Source organism: Colletotrichum fioriniae (genome assembly GCF_027942845.1).
Source record: "Colletotrichum fioriniae strain IMI 355084 chromosome Unknown scaffold_8, whole genome shotgun sequence".
Taxonomy (NCBI): Eukaryota; Fungi; Ascomycota; class Sordariomycetes; order Glomerellales; family Glomerellaceae; genus Colletotrichum; species Colletotrichum fioriniae.
Genome location: NW_027076844.1, coordinates 1760908 through 1778272, shown reverse-complemented (window position 1 = coordinate 1778272; position 17365 = coordinate 1760908). Strand labels below are relative to the sequence as shown.

General features: G+C 55.3%; 5 protein-coding genes across 5 annotated transcripts; 1 reads left to right on the top strand and 4 right to left on the bottom strand.

Annotated features, from left to right (window-relative positions):
* Positions 1 to 175: 175 nt before the first annotated feature.
* Positions 176 to 835, bottom strand: N0V96_007266 (uncharacterized protein; the record flags this gene model as incomplete). Its single annotated transcript, XM_053191401.1, has 2 exons — positions 176 to 402; positions 469 to 835. The coding sequence occupies 2 exons, from the start codon at positions 833 to 835 to the stop codon at positions 176 to 178; spliced, it is 594 nt and encodes a 197-aa protein (XP_053050963.1).
* Positions 836 to 4552: 3717 nt separating this feature from the next.
* N0V96_007265 (uncharacterized protein) lies at positions 4553 to 5213 on the top strand (the record flags this gene model as incomplete). The annotated part of the gene is made up of 2 exons (XM_065757973.1): positions 4553 to 4728; positions 4832 to 5213. 2 exons carry the CDS (start codon positions 4553 to 4555, stop codon positions 5211 to 5213), a joined length of 558 nt encoding a protein of 185 aa, XP_065613496.1.
* Positions 5214 to 6651: 1438 nt separating this feature from the next.
* On the bottom strand, positions 6652 to 8847 carry N0V96_007264 (uncharacterized protein; the record flags this gene model as incomplete). Its single annotated transcript, XM_053191399.2, has 1 exon — positions 6652 to 8847. The coding sequence occupies one exon, from the start codon at positions 8845 to 8847 to the stop codon at positions 6652 to 6654; it is 2196 nt and encodes a 731-aa protein (XP_053050961.2).
* A 1015-nt stretch (positions 8848 to 9862) lies between these two features.
* On the bottom strand, positions 9863 to 12630 carry N0V96_007263 (uncharacterized protein; the record flags this gene model as incomplete). The annotated part of the gene is made up of 2 exons (XM_053191398.1): positions 9863 to 10625; positions 10694 to 12630. 2 exons carry the CDS (start codon positions 12628 to 12630, stop codon positions 9863 to 9865), a joined length of 2700 nt encoding a protein of 899 aa, XP_053050960.1.
* A 936-nt stretch (positions 12631 to 13566) lies between these two features.
* Positions 13567 to 15606, bottom strand: N0V96_007262 (uncharacterized protein; the record flags this gene model as incomplete). The annotated part of the gene is made up of 6 exons (XM_053191397.2): positions 13567 to 14090; positions 14144 to 14276; positions 14385 to 14560; positions 14638 to 14911; positions 14978 to 15525; positions 15582 to 15606. The coding sequence occupies 6 exons, from the start codon at positions 15604 to 15606 to the stop codon at positions 13567 to 13569; spliced, it is 1680 nt and encodes a 559-aa protein (XP_053050959.2).
* Between the last annotated feature and the right edge of the window lie 1759 nt (positions 15607 to 17365).

Sequence of the window (17365 nt, the reverse complement as noted above, 5' to 3'; positions counted from 1 at the left end):
AACGCTTGCGCGTAAGTAAAGCAAAACATCCAACCACGACAAGTATCTAGCAATATTTGGAATAATCATGGAATTATTACTACAGGCCATGGTGTAGGCCCGGACTACTAATACAAGAGGTATTCGTTACATCATTCATCTTTCAGACTTTTTGTCAAAGATGCTCTATCGGGGTTTACCACTTCTTCTTGGCGTACGAAGCGGCACCATCAATCAACTTGTCAGTGAACCCCTCGCTCTTCTTCTCCTCCTTCTTATCGTTTCCTCCGCCGCCGAGGAACCCGCCGAGGAGACCTCCACCGCTACCACCGCTGCTGCTGTTGTGGCTGTCGTGACTGCTGCCGTGGCTGCTGTGGTTGTCGTGGCGGTCGTAGCTATCGCGGCGGTCGTAGCTGTTACGGCCTGTGATGGTGTCAGCTTTGCTGTATCATGTAGAGGGAAATTGGGAAAAGGGGGGATAAAACTTACGTCCGTGGGAAGAGTGCCCACCTGAATGGCCGTACTCTTCACGGCCGCCGCCGTAGCCGCCACCACCGCCCATACCACCACCCATACCGCCTCCGCCGTTGTAGTTATCGCGGGGCCCCGGGCCACCTCCCATGCCGCCGGAGGGACCGTAGTTGTCTCGGCCACCGCCTCCGTAGCCTCCGTCCATGCCACCGCTCATACCACCGCCGCCGCCCATGTTCTCGCGGCCGCCTCCGTAGCCACCGCCGCCGCCCATGCCTCCTCCCATGCCGCTGTTCATGCCGCCGCCGTAGTTTTCTCTAGGGCCGTCGTTGTAGCCGCCGCCCATGCCGCTGGAGCCGTAGTTTTCGTGTCTTCCGCCGTGCATTTTGATTTCTTGGGGTGGAGGGTCTTGAAGAGTGTGGTTTTGTTGATTTGAGGATGTGAGGTCTTGGAGGATAGTTTGTATGGTATCGATGAGTGATACTCAGATGGGATTATAGTTGTGGGTTTAGTTGTGTTTGATGATGAGAGGAAAGGCCTCCTTGAAGCGTTCCGAAGCAATTGTCTTTATACTTGGAGTTGCTCTCCTGTCTTCATACAAGTCCGTCATCGTGGCCAAGGAACGCGTCGACGTCAGTCATCGACAGCGCCGTCAACCTGTTTGCGACGACCGTCCTTTCAAGCCCACGTCTCCATGCAACGGTCTGCTCATCTACGTCAAAACCCACTACCGGCCGGCAGTTCTCCAGTCAAAGTACATCACCAAGCATCACACTCCCGACCCCGGGAAAAAAAGAAGCATACAGAAATACCGGGGAATTTGACGTCAGTGCTAGAGCTCAATGAGTCCAGAGCAGGTGAGGGCAGGCAGAGCAGAGAGGGCTTGTGGGGGTGATTTTCCGGGCCAAGTGCCGCATGAGTGCCGTGTAAACCGTCTTGGTATTCTGGCACTCTGGTTTTCCCTTGGTGGAGATGCCTTGATATACCGGATTCATCTTCCAGGCGCGCCGGGCTCTGGCCAGGTTTCCTGCGGCGGGTGCCGTTTGAGCCTCATTGTGGGTTCGAGTGACATTCTAGCCTGCCGCATTCTTCCACTCCTGTTACGTTTCTGTGAGGTTGGACTGGACTGGGACCTAGTACTAGGTTCTACTGGTTGGCAAAGACAGAAAGGGAACGTGCCGTGAGCCGCAATGGTGTGCCCCCCCATCTGATCTCATAACCCGATGGTCATTTTCTGACGGAGTAATTGGCTGGCCCGCTTTCTTGACGGGAGAGGCGTAACTCTTCGAAAGTTTCTCTCCGTTGGAGACTCTTGGTCTTGATCTTGAGTGTCCGTACCATCAGTACGCTACTGCTAGGTAGGTACACAGTACTGTGAATTTGTACTCCGTGAAGTTGGTCACTGGTGGCGATGTGGGGGCAGCAGAAACTGGGCTGGCTAGGAGGAAACTTGGATGGGTGCGCCACTGATTTATTTATGGAAGGACCCTGCTTTTTGATCATCATATTGGGTGTGCAATTTCATGTACAGTTCTTTGCAGTCCTCCCCTTCAACATCTTCCCACGAAGCTTTTATTGAGCTTAGTTGGAGGCAATAAGAGACGTCGTCAACTCAAGGTGCGTTGACGAAAGAATTAAGGGTCGATAAATGCGTTCCCTTTTCACGTTTTGACCTAGACCGTTTGTGTTTCCTGTGACATCGTTTCGTTGCGACGCTGGGGTGAGTTGATGGGATGACGCAATGGCATTTCTTGGTCCGATGGGATGCTCCCCCAGCTCCCCCGTCCGGTCCGTTTGCCGGTTACCGTTTGCCAAGCAAACGTCACTAACAATTTTCAGCTGTTAATGGAATCTGGTCTACTACATAGTATGTATGCCAGCAGGTTCTAGCTGATTATGTTACTACTGCTTTTCGAATGCTTTGAGCACTTTTCAACGCTTGAGCAATTGGCCAAATTGCTACTCTACGGGTTGTCAATGCCTCGGGCGTACGAGTCTTGGCCCCTAACAAAGCCCTACCGACGGGTTAGACTAGGTAAGGTACGGGTACACACTACACTACCTACGGCACCGTGCTAGCCTCTTCGCAGCAGGGCCTGGTACGGACTACGGAGTAATTTACCACGGTCCATCGGGGAGTTCATAGCGGGGAGAGACAATCCGGGATCTTCCCGCGACTCCGCCAAGGGGTGGGAAACCAAAGACCGGCCGTAGGCGAGGGTCGGTGGGGGGGAGGAGAGGGAAGAGGAATGATGGCGTTTTAGGCGTTGAAACTATCTTTTTTCTAAATTCTGGCAGCTTGACGTTTCTTCGTCTGTCTGTCTGTCAGGTTGAGTCTAGACATGGAAACTATGCACGATACACGATCATTGATGGAATTCAATGCTTATATATTGGCAATCCCCCGAGACTATGCTCATACAAGGCTCAAGGACAGTGCCATCATCCATGAGAAGGGGGAAAAAAAGGGTTTCTCCTGGATGGACCTTACTGTGTACTCCAAGGACCTGCCCCGACCACGCCGTCGCATGCATATTGGCCGGAACCCCCCATTTTGTCTTTTTTTTTTTTTGCCCATTCTCATGCAGCGCCGCGCCGCACAGCCCAGCCCACCCGGCGAGCAGCGCAGGACGCAGTTGACATTGTACTACGCAGTAGAGTGTTGTGAGTTGTAGTAGTGTCTGCCATTGGGGCCTGTGAGATGGAAAAGACGGACAACACTACCAGCGAACGCATGGATGCATGAGGGACAGTCCAAGAGGCGAATTAGGGAGAGAGAAGAGAGTTGACTGTTGGTCCAATTCCTCTCCCTCCCGTGCCCCGTCCGTCCAAACATCGTCAATGGATTCTGATCTGGGCCCTCATCTGACCTCTGTGCCTTTCTTTCTTTCTGAGCTGAGTGTCTGCAAATCCCCAAACCCCTCGGGCTTGCGTCTCTCTCCCTCTCTCTCCCACCCACCCATTGCGTTTGTCCATCCTGGATTGCGCCCACCCTTGCTCTGGACATGCTTGGCGCTGTTCCTTTTCGACTTTCCATTCTGGATTAAGGCGGGCGGGCATCCATTTGCATCCCGTCCTCTCTACTTTTTTTCTCAATTCTATTCCAATCCTCAGCAAACCCCCGCAAATCTCGTGTCCAGTCAGAGCTGCCTGTGGTTTCTTTCCTTCTTCCCTTTCCCTTCCTCTTCTTCTCACCGTTGAAATCCTGGGATTTCTTCATAGACACAACCTGCTGGATCGGTTACACCGCTTATCCCGGCCGGATACCTACGACCCTCACCTTACCTCGAAACCCGACCACTCACCCACCCATCCACACTCCATTGTTCCTATCATCCTGCAGAGCTTTTAGAAAAAGGACGGTAGCAACGGCTGGAAACCCACAATCTCGCAGTAGTTCGACCTGCCCTTCTGTAGCGATTGCGCCCGCCCGCTTTCTTCGTGTTCCATTTGCTCAAATCTTCAAGAAAACCACCGCCGCCAAGCAACCCCCCGCGGGCCACACCAGGGGAGCATTCATTCTGTATGGTGGTTGGTTGGGGCGTATGAATGCGAGAAAAAGCTCCAAAGAAAGTCCAAACGAATCAACTCGACGACAGCTCTCCCAACCTCCGCCCAATATTGTCCATTTCCTGACTTCTTTCTTCTTCCTTTCTTCCCAACCTCTGACCTTTGACTTTGCCTTCTTTCTCTCCCCTCGAACGGGCCATCGTCGCAGGCCCTTGTGTCGGCAAACCACCTGATCCTTTCAATCTACGCAAAGAAAATCGACGCCTAGACGCCGCCCCCCGAAGGAAATCCAAGGATACCTAATATCTCATTCTTTGGCCGGCCCATCCGCCGTTACCAACCGCCGAGGCCGTCGCCGTTGCGATTCCACCACTCTCGACATCGACGATAATCCCGATCCCGACCGACCGAACGAAAGCCGGCTGTGCCACCGCACTCGGGGGGCTGAGCTGAGCTCTCAAGTTTAAAATCACAATCAAGCCAAACATTTTGGTCAACCCCCGGCGCATGATTCCACGATAGAGGCCACCCCCGCAACCTCAACCTCGCGATCGAGGCGAAATACCCTCGCCGCCGTCAACCCCTCCCCAGCATGACGCGCCCGCGTATCCCCGCCCTCTACGGCATCCTCCAGTTCTGCCTCCGCCTAACCCTCGTCGTCTTTGAGGTGTGCGTCCTCGCCGCTCTCATCACGCTATCGAGATATGGCTTCCACTTCCCGCTCGGATACGTCACAGTAAGCTTCACATGCATCATTCTGTTCACCATGTAAGACTAGATGGATACTAATCACCCCTCCCAAAAAAAGTCCGTCTCAGGCATAATCTTCTCCATGGCCGAAATGGTCACCCTCGCAAACTCAACCCACCAGATCCCCCCGCATGCGCACCGGCGCCATCGTCGTCGGCGATTTCGTCCTCTTCGTCCTCGGCCTCGTCGCCTTCTTCTACTTTATCATCCTCAACGGCTGGCGCACGGGGAGCCCGGACCGCGAGTACCGCGCCTGGCGCGAGGATCCGCTGCGTGTCGAAAAGGAGACGTGGGCGCCGTGGTACATGTGGCTGCAGCTCATCGCCGCGGTGCTGCATTTCCTGTACATGGCCATGCACTGCGTCGACGCGTGTAAGGAGGGCGGGCCGGAGCAGCAGCGGCGGAGAAGGGCGAGGAGGAGGGCGAGGGAGGTGGAGAGGAGGGAGAGGAGGGCTGGGATTGGGAATAGTGACCCTGAGACGGCGCAGGTGGTGCCGAGCTGACCGTGATGGTCTTCTTGGATGCTGACCCTTTTTGCATTGGGAGTTATTCTGTTGGGTTTGGGTATGGGGTGTTCTTGGTGTTTGGGCAATGAAGGAAACGGGGATTTCATGAGACACGGGCAAACAGATTTGGTACGGCCTTGAGCAAGTGCTGGTCTTGGCCGGTGGAACACGAATATCCACGCTCATGAAGGGGACTACTGAGGGGGAAAATGGACATGCTTTCCCCTCATCTAGAGAATGGCACTATTTGGATATCACGGCGCGGACACAGAGAGATATTGGATATCCGGCAACCACGTCGTAATTCTAGACGACGATTTCATCCAGCTCTTACGGAACATAGAATCTTGAATAGCCTCCAACTCTCCCACACCGTTGAAGGTATTAAAACAGAAAAGATACCCAGACTTTCCAATATTAAAACCTACTACAGTTAGATCTACACACTCACTTTCTCTCACATTGCTCCTCATCATGCAATCGAATTTACATCACTCATCACTAGCGACGTACGTCACTTCCGTCGGATCCGGGCCCTCAGCTGTGTACCCCCTCCCCCAAATGACGGCCACATTAGCGGCGACTTTTTACGAGAGTTTAGGGCTGCGAGAGGCTTCGGACCGTTTTTTGAAACGTTGGCCACATTCTGCCCAGTGGTGGCGGCTTTTCGGCGCATGTCAGGAAAGTCAATCCAGAGGATCGTCGTCTGGTCTTTGTAGAAGAAAAGGTCTCGCAGGGTCAAGTTTACTTGTCAGGGGGGGGGGGGGCCTCCAGATTCTCGACTCCGACGTTTTCTAGATTTGAAAACACGCAGTCGAACCAAATGGCAATTCCTTCATGATAAAGCTGGCCCATCACGGACTTTCATTGCACGTACAACCTGCAGCTTTCTTTGGGACATTCAGATACACTTACAGTGCTGTTATTTCTTTTTCTCTCGAAGAAAACCCGTGCGTACCCGCGAAGGTCTAGTAGCTCAAATCCCGCTTGGACTACGCCTGTGTGACTGATGTCAAAAGGCCAATGGTCCCTTGACATTTGCACACAGACATTTAGGACCTGGAGGCTAGTAGCTCGCAATGTGCGCGCTCGCGAGCTAGTGAAGCATGTCTCGGTATCCGAACAGCCAACGGTGGCCAACAAAGCCGCGGAGTCCTGGGGGTGAACGGTATCACCGCCGGGTATCCGATGGGTGAGCCTTCCAGGCAACGGGGGAAACCAAGAGACTATCTTTTTCTTCGAGTCTAGGAGCTATAGTTGGAAAGCCGTTCAAGTGGGTTTCCTTATCGACGAGCGGAGTGTTCGGGCCTCGTATTTGGGCAAAAACCTCGTATTTTAATTTAACGGGGTCCTCGGGGGTAAAACACACACACACGCACATTGCTCAAGAGGTCAGAGTCTTCCACACATCACAGTCAAGAAATGTTTATCTACATTACGTAGAACCATAATCCGCGTCCACGCCATCACGGCCCGGAGGCCGCGCGTCTCCTCCCCCGGCCCTCCGTCCCTTTCCCACACGCGACTCTCGCGCTCCTTTCCCGCCCTCAACCCACCGTCCCTCCTCGGCCTCAAGCTGCACCCATCCCCTCGTACCCTCAGGAACATCCCACTCCACGCTCGCAAATCCACTGCCCTCCTCAACGACCCACTTGGCGCTGAACCTTCCCAGCGCCGTCGTGAACCCGGCCTCCGCCTCCGCCGGTAACCCCTCCGCCTCGCCGCCCAACGAAGCCGGCTTCAGACTCCACTCCCGGCCCGCGGGCGCCGTCACGCGCAACCCGACGAGGTACTCCGTCATCGCGCTCGTCGGACCGGAACTCCACCCGTGCGCGTGGCTCACGTAGCTCGGATCATCCGTGTAGCCCCTGCCCTTGCGGTACCCGAACGTGCCGTCGACGAGGTAGCCCTCGATCACGGTCGATCCCGTGCCGTTGGGGTGGTTCAGGTACCACCCCCAGCTGTCGCGGATGAGCTGCATTGCGCGATCGGGGCGGCCTGCGGCAAAGTGCGCTTCGATTTCGATGCTGGAGATGAAGGGGGAGATGTTGCCCGGGAGTTCGGGGGAGGCTGGGCCGATGGGTGTCCAGTTTCGGGTCAAGGTCGTGGAGATGGAGGCGGCTTCGGGGCTGGAGGCGGGGACGAGGCCGAAGGCTAGGGCGTAGGCGTTTGCGTCTTGGGGGTAGAGGGTGCGGTTTTTGTAGCCGTCGATGAAGGCGCCCTTTGTCGGGTCCCAGAGGTGGGTGAAGATTGCTTTCTTGAGGGCGTCTGCGCGGGCGAGCCAGGTTTCTGTGAGGTTTGTCCCTGCTGCGTCTGGTGCTGGTGCTGGTGCTGCGAGGTTTGATGTGTTCCCGGCGGGAGCGAGGTCCGCGAGAAAGGCGCCAGTGGTGAGGGTGCGGTAGAGGAGCATGTTCGGCGCACTCCCGTTTAGCGAATTGACGTAGCGCGCCCAGTCGCCCGCGGCCGTAGCGTTGAGAATCCCCGTCTCGGGTATGATCTTCCCATAGATGTAGTCCATCGCCTTGAGATACGTCGCCCAGTTCGCCGCCAGCCAGTCCGTATCCCCAGAGAACAGAACGTAGTTGTACGCGCCAATCATGGTCCACATGTGATACGCATCGCTCGTGGCGTCCAGATACGGCGGTCCCGCGCGGGGGAAGATGCCCGAGTCCCGCTGATAATCAAACATCGTCTGGATGGCGTTGCGCGCGGACTCGAGGTCGCCGGTGCTGACAAAGGCGGAGGGGACGGCGACGCCCATGTCGCCGGGCCAGATCCAGCGGTCGCGTTTGGCGCCGTCGAGGAGGAGGGAGGAGCCTACGCCGAGGTAGGCGTCGTTGGACCAGCCGCCGGACGTGATGTCTTCTGTGAGGACGCGGCCCGTTTCGGGCGGTGCGGCGTTGGTTTGGAGGGTGTAGGCTCCCGAGTACCAGATTTTGTTGAGGAGGGGGTGGGAGGAGTGGAAGTAGCCTTGGTAGGCGCGGAGGTTCGACCAGGTTGGTTGGAAGACGATTTCCAGGGAGACGTCGTTGATTGTGAGGAGCGTCTGTGACGGAGTGGTTGTGGTGTTTGTCATGAGGTAGAGCGTGAGGTATCGGAAGCCGCCGCGGAGCTGGGGGAAGGGGACGGTGTAGGAGCCCGGGCCGGGGACGGTGATTTGGTGGAAGAGGGCGCCGTCGACGGAGATGAGGGTCTGGCCCGGGCCGCGATAGTTTCCATTGGAGTTGTCCGAGTACTCGCCGATCCAGTTCTTTGCTTCCGTCCAGGCGAGGCCGAGGGTCACGGGCTCGGTGGTGTTGCCGGTGCTGGTGGTGGAGAGTGTGTAGTTCACCGAAGTGAGGCCGCCGACGAGGACGCCAAAGTCGAAGACGAGTGCGGAGCCATTGCCGCTGAGGGTTTGGGACTCGGGAGACGGGAATGAGGCGAGACGATCGCCTGTCGCGAGGGAGAGGATGGACTTTGGGCGGGCTGTGCGGGAGTCTGGGGCGTAGATGTTTGCGTCCCAGGGTCCCGGGAAGGATGCTTCTGTTGGGTGGGTGCAGGTTGCGTTGCGCCAGCAGGATTGGGCTGCTGTGTTTGTGAAGAGAAGGGCGAGGCCTAGGAGGAGAGAGGACGATGAGGAGGAGACCATTGTGGACGGATGTGGTGCGGTCTGGCACCTTGCCTAGTCTCGAAACCTAGACGTGAGGCGGAAAAAGAGGTGAGTTTATTCGGCTGGTTCGTGATATGTTGTGCAGCTTCATGGGCTTTTGGGGTAGTGTATCGCGGCATTGCTACCCCGAGGCAAGCGTGTTGATGTCGTTTCTCCCCTGACCCAGGTACCGGGGCTTCAAGTGATGTCAATGCCTCGAATTAGCCTAAGTAGAGAGTCCCCGCAAGATCCCTCTAGACTTGGTGTCATTGTCATCTCGGGCCCGGGTTTCTTGGTGGAAGTGGCGGGCACGAGGTGATGTGGTATTTCCTCCGGCCCCATGGGGTTCGGTGACTTCGGGTCAATGATGAGTGGTTAGGTTTGGGGAACTTTCTGCAGCTCTGCAGCCGAACACGAGTCGCGGTACCTTTGGATCGTGAGCAGGGGGGAAGATGGGGTGGGAGTCGATCGCTTGGCAGATAGAAGCAGGGGAGCCTCCGGTAATAATCAAGGAGCAAATCAAGAGAAGAGAAGAGAACAAGAGGAAAGGGAAGAAGAAGAAGAGGATCAATGGGAAGAGACGGAGGAGAAGAGTGCGGGGTTTGAAGGAGTCGTCTTGCAGCTAAGTTTGTGGGGTAATCTGGAGAAGTGGAACATTGTTTCTTGGCGTTCACCTCTCTTAGTTGTTCTCTTAGTTAAGTTGGGTTTACTTGGTTCGTCTGAAGTTGTCGCCGTCTGATGTTTGAGTTGACTTGCCCATACTTGAATGACTGAACCGGGTTCCAGGTTGTAATCGTCGGACCAGACTCTGACCTTGCCTTGTGGTTTTGTGGAGGTCCTTGTTCTGCTCAGGTTGGTCTTGAAGAGCCCACGGGAATACATAATGCCTGGCAACAGTGTTTACCCATATAAGTTGATTGACACCTAAACTAGAATAGAATTCACAAGGCTGGGAAGCCCCGTGTGCCAAGATCTAAATATGTACTAGAACTCAAAGTATAATCAAACCACCATCTCACGCCTTGGAAATGGTGACCTCAGCCTGTCCGCCAGACAAGTCAATGAGATATCCTCCTCTCGCCACGCTCGCTCCAGACACCGTAAACTTGGCATCGCCCGACGTCGTCTCAAGCCAGACAACCGTCGAGTTAGCCTTGAGCGCCTTCTCAGACGCCGCAGCACCAACACTCAACTTCACCGTCTGGCCTTCGCGATCATAGGTAACAGTCTGAATAGCACCGGCGCTAAGAGCAACCTTCAATCCCAAATCCGCAACAAACACCCGTCGCCGCACCGCGTCCCTCGGCTCAGCAACCACAGAAGTCTCAGTCGACGAAACAACGTTGCCGCCAAACACGACCTCGCCGTACGTCGCGTGGTTAACGATGTACACACCCTGACCGAGACCCAGACCCAGGAACCCGAGGCCGTAGTCGCCGGTGTACGGGTCCCAGGCCAGATGCTCCGGGAACGAGTGGAACGCCGCCGAGGGGCAGCCCTCGGCATCAATGTTCGTCAGGGGCGCCGTGTTGCCGGCGAACGCGACGCGGAGGGCGTCAACGTCGGACGGATTGCGTTCGAAGTGGTGTAGCATCGGGAGCGAGTTGAGGCCGGAGCCGTAGTGGTGGAGCTGGCGCTCGATGCCCTGGTTCTTGGCACCATAGAGGAAGTCCCAGTACCGGCGGGCGTTGCCGTTCCAGCCCCAGTGGGCTACGGTGGGCATGTAGGCTCTGATGCTGTTGATTGCTTTGATGGCGGTGCTGTTGTGGCCAAAGTATCTGTTGCTTCATGTTAGCTATTGCTTGTCAAGAGCTTGGTGATCTGGCTTGAAAGGAGCACAGCTTACTCGGTCCAGTAATAGACGCCTTCCTGGCCGGTACTATCCCACGCCATCTCGCTTCCAAAGGGAACGGCCAACGTCTCCCAGAACTCGGCGCGGAATCGCATATTGGCCTCAAAGTTAGTAGCCTCTTGCGTCATATTCTCCCTCTTCAGATCCTCGAGAAGCTCCGCAAACACCGTCTCGCCCATCAACCCAGTCAACCCATAGTCGCAGTCCGCCGCGCCGTTCTTCATGCAGTGCGTCACCGTGTTGTACGCCTGTGTCAGGTACCAGGTCCAGTCGGCGCGGGTCTTGACTTGCGGGTAGTCCCTCGCCACGCGGTACATGGACCAGTACGCCACTACGGGATGGACGTAGTTATACGCCCGCACGGTGGTGTATGCCCTCTCTTTAGTCCACGACGCCCAGGAGGTCCAGTCGCGGGAGGCGTCGTAGGTGTAGTTCACGGCGTCGGGCTGGTAGAAGAAGGTACTCGCGCGCACGGCGAAAGTGTCGTTGGCCGGCTGGATCGTGCCGACGATGGTGTCGTGGATGAAGTCATCCAGGACCGCGACCTCGGCCTCGACGGGCTGGACGAAGAGTTTCGTGGCGGCGGCGACGTAGGCGCCCGTGCCGCCCTCGTCACTTAGACCAGCGATCCAGACACGCTCGTCTTGAGTTACAATGGCCTTTGCTTCTTTATCGTAGCCCATGATGGACGGCGCGCGGCCAAAGGGGTCCGAGGCGTCGGTGAAGTGCGCGGCGGTGGTGAGGAAGTGGCCCAGGTCCGAGACCGTCTCCGGCGCGGGCTTGGTGATGTAGTACTGCACCACCTGCGTCTTGCCGTCCTCGTAGGTGATTGTTACCTTTGCGCGGCCCCAGGCGCCGGCGGTCGGCGTGAGGAGGTAAGGTGAGCCCTTTGCTGCAGTGTCCTGCTTGATTGTGAAGGCTGAGCCGTCAATGGTCTTAACTGGGGACGAGTGCGTGAGGTACAGCCTGGCTGTGAGATCGGTGGGCACGACGTAGCCCGGGATACCAACAGCAAGGGGGATCTCCGCCTTTGTGACGGCGGCCTCGATGGTCTGGATACTCTCCGCGGCGACGAACTTGAGTCCGACAGAGTATGTTTCCCCGGCCTTGAGCGTCTTCGAGGTGGGCGTGTTCCAGGGCGTCGCGCTCTTCCATTCGGTCTCCGCCCACGCCTGGGAGTGAATCATCCACTCATAAGTACCTTCGTAGGTCTGCGACTGGTAGTAGTAATCACCCTGCGGCTCCCCAAGAAGTCTCCACGCCTCGAACGGACTCGAGCCCAGCGGCGCGACGACAAGGGCGTTGCCGAGGCCCTTTACGGGGGAGACGCGGACGTAGCCCGCATCGAGACCGATGTACGGGTCCGCGAGGGAGCACTTTGCCTGCGTCTCCTCGGCCGACGGGCGCGAAAAGATGTTGTTGATGGCGAGAGGCAGACCCAGGGCGCCGAGCTCGACGGTGCCGTTGGCGGTGTTGGTGAAGTTGACTCTTAGAGCGAGGCCGTCCCCGGCGGGGAGCCACTCGCGCGTGACGGTCAAGGGCACGCCTGCGGGCAGCGTCGCGGCGAGGTCTGCACCGGCAATCACACCCGGGGCGAGGTCCGCGAGGGCTTTGACGGGTTTTCTGGCGCGGGCGGAGTCCACGGACGTCCAGTTGCCGGCGCCGTCGAGCTTGAAGCGGAAGGTGACGTCGCCGATGTGGTGGGCGTAGTTGAAGGTGAGGTTGGCGAGGAGGTCCGAGGGGAGGAAGTCGAAGTCGGTTCCAGGCTTGAGGGAGGCGAGGGTTTGAGAGTCCTTGACGAGCTGGCCGGTGAATTGGCCAGCCTTAAAGTCGAGGAAGCCGTTTGCTACGCCGAGGTCATCGCTGGATTGGGCGTTGACGAGGGATGTCAGCGCCAGCGTGAGGGCTGGGAGGAGTTGTGTCCGAAACATCGTGAATGATGTGGCTGACCGTTTCGACTTGATCGATCACAACGATGGCTGATGCTTGTTCTAGCCAAGGCGGGAGGCGCATTCTATTTATCACTGCGTACTCCGTGTGGGCACCAAGAAATGCCTCCATCATCAGCGAGGTAGCATTTCTGTACTGATCTGCGTCATGGACCGCTAATTTCCCCATGGTTTCATGCGATCTGGAGCCCGTCACCCATTGTAGAAGCTCGGGAACCATTGATACGAGCCAGGGCGCTCTAACATTCGGTCGCATCGTCTGACCTTGCGCGCCTTGTCGGCTATGACCCAATGATCGACAGGTCCGGTTGCTGTTCTCTGCAATCTGGCGAGATGGAGGGGTTGCCGGATGTAAATGTCCATGTACGTTAGCGGGGCGGCTAGTCTTTACTTTGCGGGTGCGGATACGGGAATGTGGTTGAGGGTAATACTCCGTATGTTAGTGCTTGTCTTCCATCTCTCTCTTTCTATTCGTGGAGCCTTAACGTCCCCTTTTGAATTGCAATTAATAGTTCATTGCTGGGGTAGCGAGTTTAGATCGGGACCGAACCCGAGTTGCGTACTGTACGGCTGTTTTGGTCGATCCGTCGCGAGGATGTTGGTTGCAACGTAGCTCCACTAAACAGTCCGGGGGTTAGTTCTGTTGATTATTTGATGACTTGTCGCCGCGGTCGCGAATTGCCTATAGAGGAAGAATGCAAACTGTCAACGCAGAGTTGCTGTTGTAAAAGTCCTGCTACGTTCAACTTGGTTGATTATCAAGATATAAGGTTCAATGGTCTATGTGGGATGTTTCACGATACCGAAGTCGGTGTTGCCGATATTAATCGACTCAGAAGATAAAAATTAACTTTTAAAGGGAATGAATTAAGGGTGTATTCTTCTTACAAACGACAATTCCCATAGAGGCCCACAGCTTCATGCTTCATCCTGGACCATTGTGAATGACATCCACTCATTGTCTTCCCACTCCATTGAGTTAACGACGTCTATAATTTGCTGCGTCGTTAGGTCCTCCGCCTGACTGCTGCTGTCTTTGCTCAACTCTCTGTACACCGGCAGCATTGTCTCTTGACCCAGTGGCAATCTCGTCTCCGCCGGCAGAGGGGCCGGTGGGAGAGTGGTTGGTGCGTCTGTCTGTTGTTGCCAGTCTGGTTGTGGTATTGGCTGTTGCTGCTGCTGTGCGATAACAGTCGTTGAGTCGGCCAATAGCCGCGGCCGAGTAACGTCGAACTCGAGAAGCATTTCCTCCAATTTCTGCATCTCGTTCTTCCTGAACTCGGCGATGAGGTTGCCGCTGACTACCATTTCTTCGACAATGGCGTGCGACTTATCGAGCCAGGGAACTTGGCTCTCTATAAGGCGCGAGTCGACACCACGGGCGACGAGTAGGGCGACTGTTGATACGAAGAGAGAGTCTAGATCTAGCGGGAGGAATGTTTCTGTACGTTGCATTAGAGTTGTTAATCGATTGGGGCAGGCTGTTAATACTGACCAAGAAGTCCCTGCGCTCTCAGGCGGTCGAGGATGTTTAAAATCTGGATGCCAGACTCCGCACACATCTGAAGCGGGTTCCGAACTTTTGGCGATGCCATCAACGAGTCCGCCTCGAGCGGAGAGTTGAATCTCTTGATCAGACAGCATAAAAGAAGAGGTCGTGTCGCGAGGATGATGCACTTAACCATAAAATTAGCACAAAACTCAAAACTCAAAATTGCCGACACAAAATTGCTCACCTGGTAGTAAAGGAGATGCAAGTGGGCAGAAAGTCTCGAAATGCCGTCGAAACGCTCATCTGCAAATAACGGAAATGAAGTACGCAGCTCGTCGGCCACAGCAACGATGCTTTGCAGCACCGCCTTCGTACTTAGGACGAATTTCTTGTTGAGGCGGCCTTTCGCGCCGTAGACGGCTAGATAAGGGAAGGCAGGAAGTCAGCACGTAGAACGTCAAGCGATGAAGAGTACGGTAACAAGGATTTGGCCATACTGCTGCTGATTTCTGCGATGATTCGAGCAAACTTGATCTGCATGCTCAGTGCGGTGGTGCGGTGAAGGGAACCAGGATAGGACGGGAGCTGGCAAAAGACGCCCTCGTCCAGGGTCGACTGGGGCAACCCCATCAGGGAGGTCATCTGCCGGTCGAGAACGTAGACCGTCCACCAGATCTTGCGACATCGTTGAACTAAGCCCGGACCTAAGTCCATTACTGGCATGTCCGTGTGCATCCCGTGGTTCATCGCCACGCTTTTGGCTTGCCCGATCTGTCCGACTCTGATTAGTCTCGAATGCGATATCAACCGAAGGTCCCGTCCTGACACCGGACTTACAAAGTTGTGCGCAGCGTGTCGAAAGTCCAGCGCTTGATAATACCACGCCATCGAGCACAGAATCTCCGTCGACATGATAGGCTCCTTGCACAGCGCCGTCACATCAGGAAGAAGCTGCAGCGCTCGCACGAAGAAGTCCGCCCCCGCCGGCCTGTTGTTCCCCTGCGTCTTTCTCTGGATGAGGCTCTTACCAAAAGCCAGGATCACGAGGAAGTGTATATACCATAGGCTGTTCTCCTCCGCCCGATCAGTCGAGGATTTGGCGTAAAACGTCTGCATGTGGAACATGAATTCTTCTTCCTCAAAGAGGTGGAACATTTGCCCACAGTGGAACTTGACCGCGTTGATGAGGAAGATGGCGTAGTCGTGACTCGGTATGAGTCTGTTGTCCAGCATCTGCGTCGTTCTGGAGCCGTCCCAGCCGAGGTCGTAGGCGAAACCGTCGAAGAGGAGGCTGTTTGTCGGCAGGGGGGACTGGCAGACGTGTTCGTGTGTGACGCTTAAGACCTGGCGAGAGAAAGACCAGTTTGATGAGGAGCCAAGGAAGTCTAGGCTTGAATGAGTTGCGTGTTGTGAGGTGCACTTTCCAGAATAAAGAACTCACAGGGTTGTCCGTTGGATTCAGACATGCAGAATCGGGATGGCGTGGCAGTAAGAGGGTTCGTCAAGTCTGGTCCGTCTCCATCGCCAGGTGGTGAGATTCCACCTGTCTCGTCTGGCGTATGGTAACTTCGTCTACGTTCATCGAAGCGTGATGGGTTGTTTGGATCATCTAGTCCAACTGAATGAGCATGAACCCAACTCACCATAAGCCGAGGAGATCGTACCTTCACGACACGCGACGGCACCATCATCGCCATCGGCGTGCCTCAAGCTTTCTTCCACTAATGCTCTTGCTTGTGCGCGCTCCAAACGGGCCACCTTTTGTTGCAGCTCGGACAGGTATCTGTAGTAAGAGGATTACTATGTCAGCAAAGTGCTACTCACTCGAGAGTTTGTGTCAACAGTCATAAGAGTCACTACTCACCCCTGCGTTACCATAACCTTGTTATCCCGCTCATCAAAGATACATGTCAGCCGCCTCTGCGTGCAATTGTTGCACGGGTGGAGGCCTGAGCACTTGATCTTTTGCCTCCGACATCGCGAGCAGCTGTTGATGGCCTATCAGTAAGGCTGTGCCTCATAAGTAGTGAGAGGGACTTGATGCAACGCACGCATAAGATGACCGTTTCGTGATACGTCGTTGAGTGTTAGAAGACTCCATTTCCAGGGCTATGAGAACTGATTTACCCAATGTGGCTCAAAACTCGGAAGCACTTCCAGAGACTGGCAGCGTAGGGCAGTGTGAGTTGTGGTGTACGGTGGATAAGGTATCCGAGTGACGTCTCACACAGAAGCCAGAATACTAGAGATATCGGAAGGGCAGTCCGAACCTTCAACAATCAGGGTGCGGGGTTTCAGTCTACCGCTGCCAGCAGCAACTATTAGTTCACCGTATTCCCGGCAGTCCACGTCCGAAAGCGAAGTAGTTCAAAGTGGCTGATAAGACTGAGGGCATGACTGGCTCGCTTAGCAAGGGAATCCTAGATTATGGCTATCTCCAAATTCCCATTCGAGCATTGTTTCTTTGCTGTTGGTTCCATGCGGGGTGCATGGAACCCGTCGCAAGCCGCAGCCAAGCACGGCGAGATAGCACTGAGGACAGCGGGGGTGTCGATGTGGGTACACCGTTATCGCTGCTTTTGACCCCGGTCGCAATGCTACTGGTCTGTTCATTCTTCAACCGCAACTCTGATGCACGGCATGAAAACAGAAGATCCTACAACCTTTAAGACTGCTTGATAGCGTCAATGCATACTTGAGTATTCATTTTCACAGGGGTTAATAACGAATTGTATATCAGTCCGACCCTACTTCCATTCTACGTGCCTTTTGAAAGTTTCGAGATAGAGCGGAAATCTAGGACTGGAGACGGATGTACTGAAGCCTGATCGCCGAGCAGACGACATGAGGGAATACACACCTCAGTGAACTCAGGTGGTTTGCGCGCAACTATTCTGTGGATGAGCCCACCGGCTGTTGGTTGTTCAAATTGCACATTGGTTTTATTATTCAGTCTTCAGATAAAGAGTCGCGTCCTGATCTGGGTTCGAAGTCCTCCAATCTGCTCGCAGTGAACTAGAAAAAGTAAGTTTAATCTACTTGACCTCACTACCTGGCCGAATCTGGCCATCCCAGAGATCTAAGAGCGACCATGGAGTATCTATATCATGCTTTCAAAAGACAGTTAGTTACCAATTGACATCGCCGAACAGTGTAAAGGTCTATGCCTTCAATAAGTCGGCGTGGAAGCCACTAGCTCTATCCGTGTCTGACTTCCTCATCTTT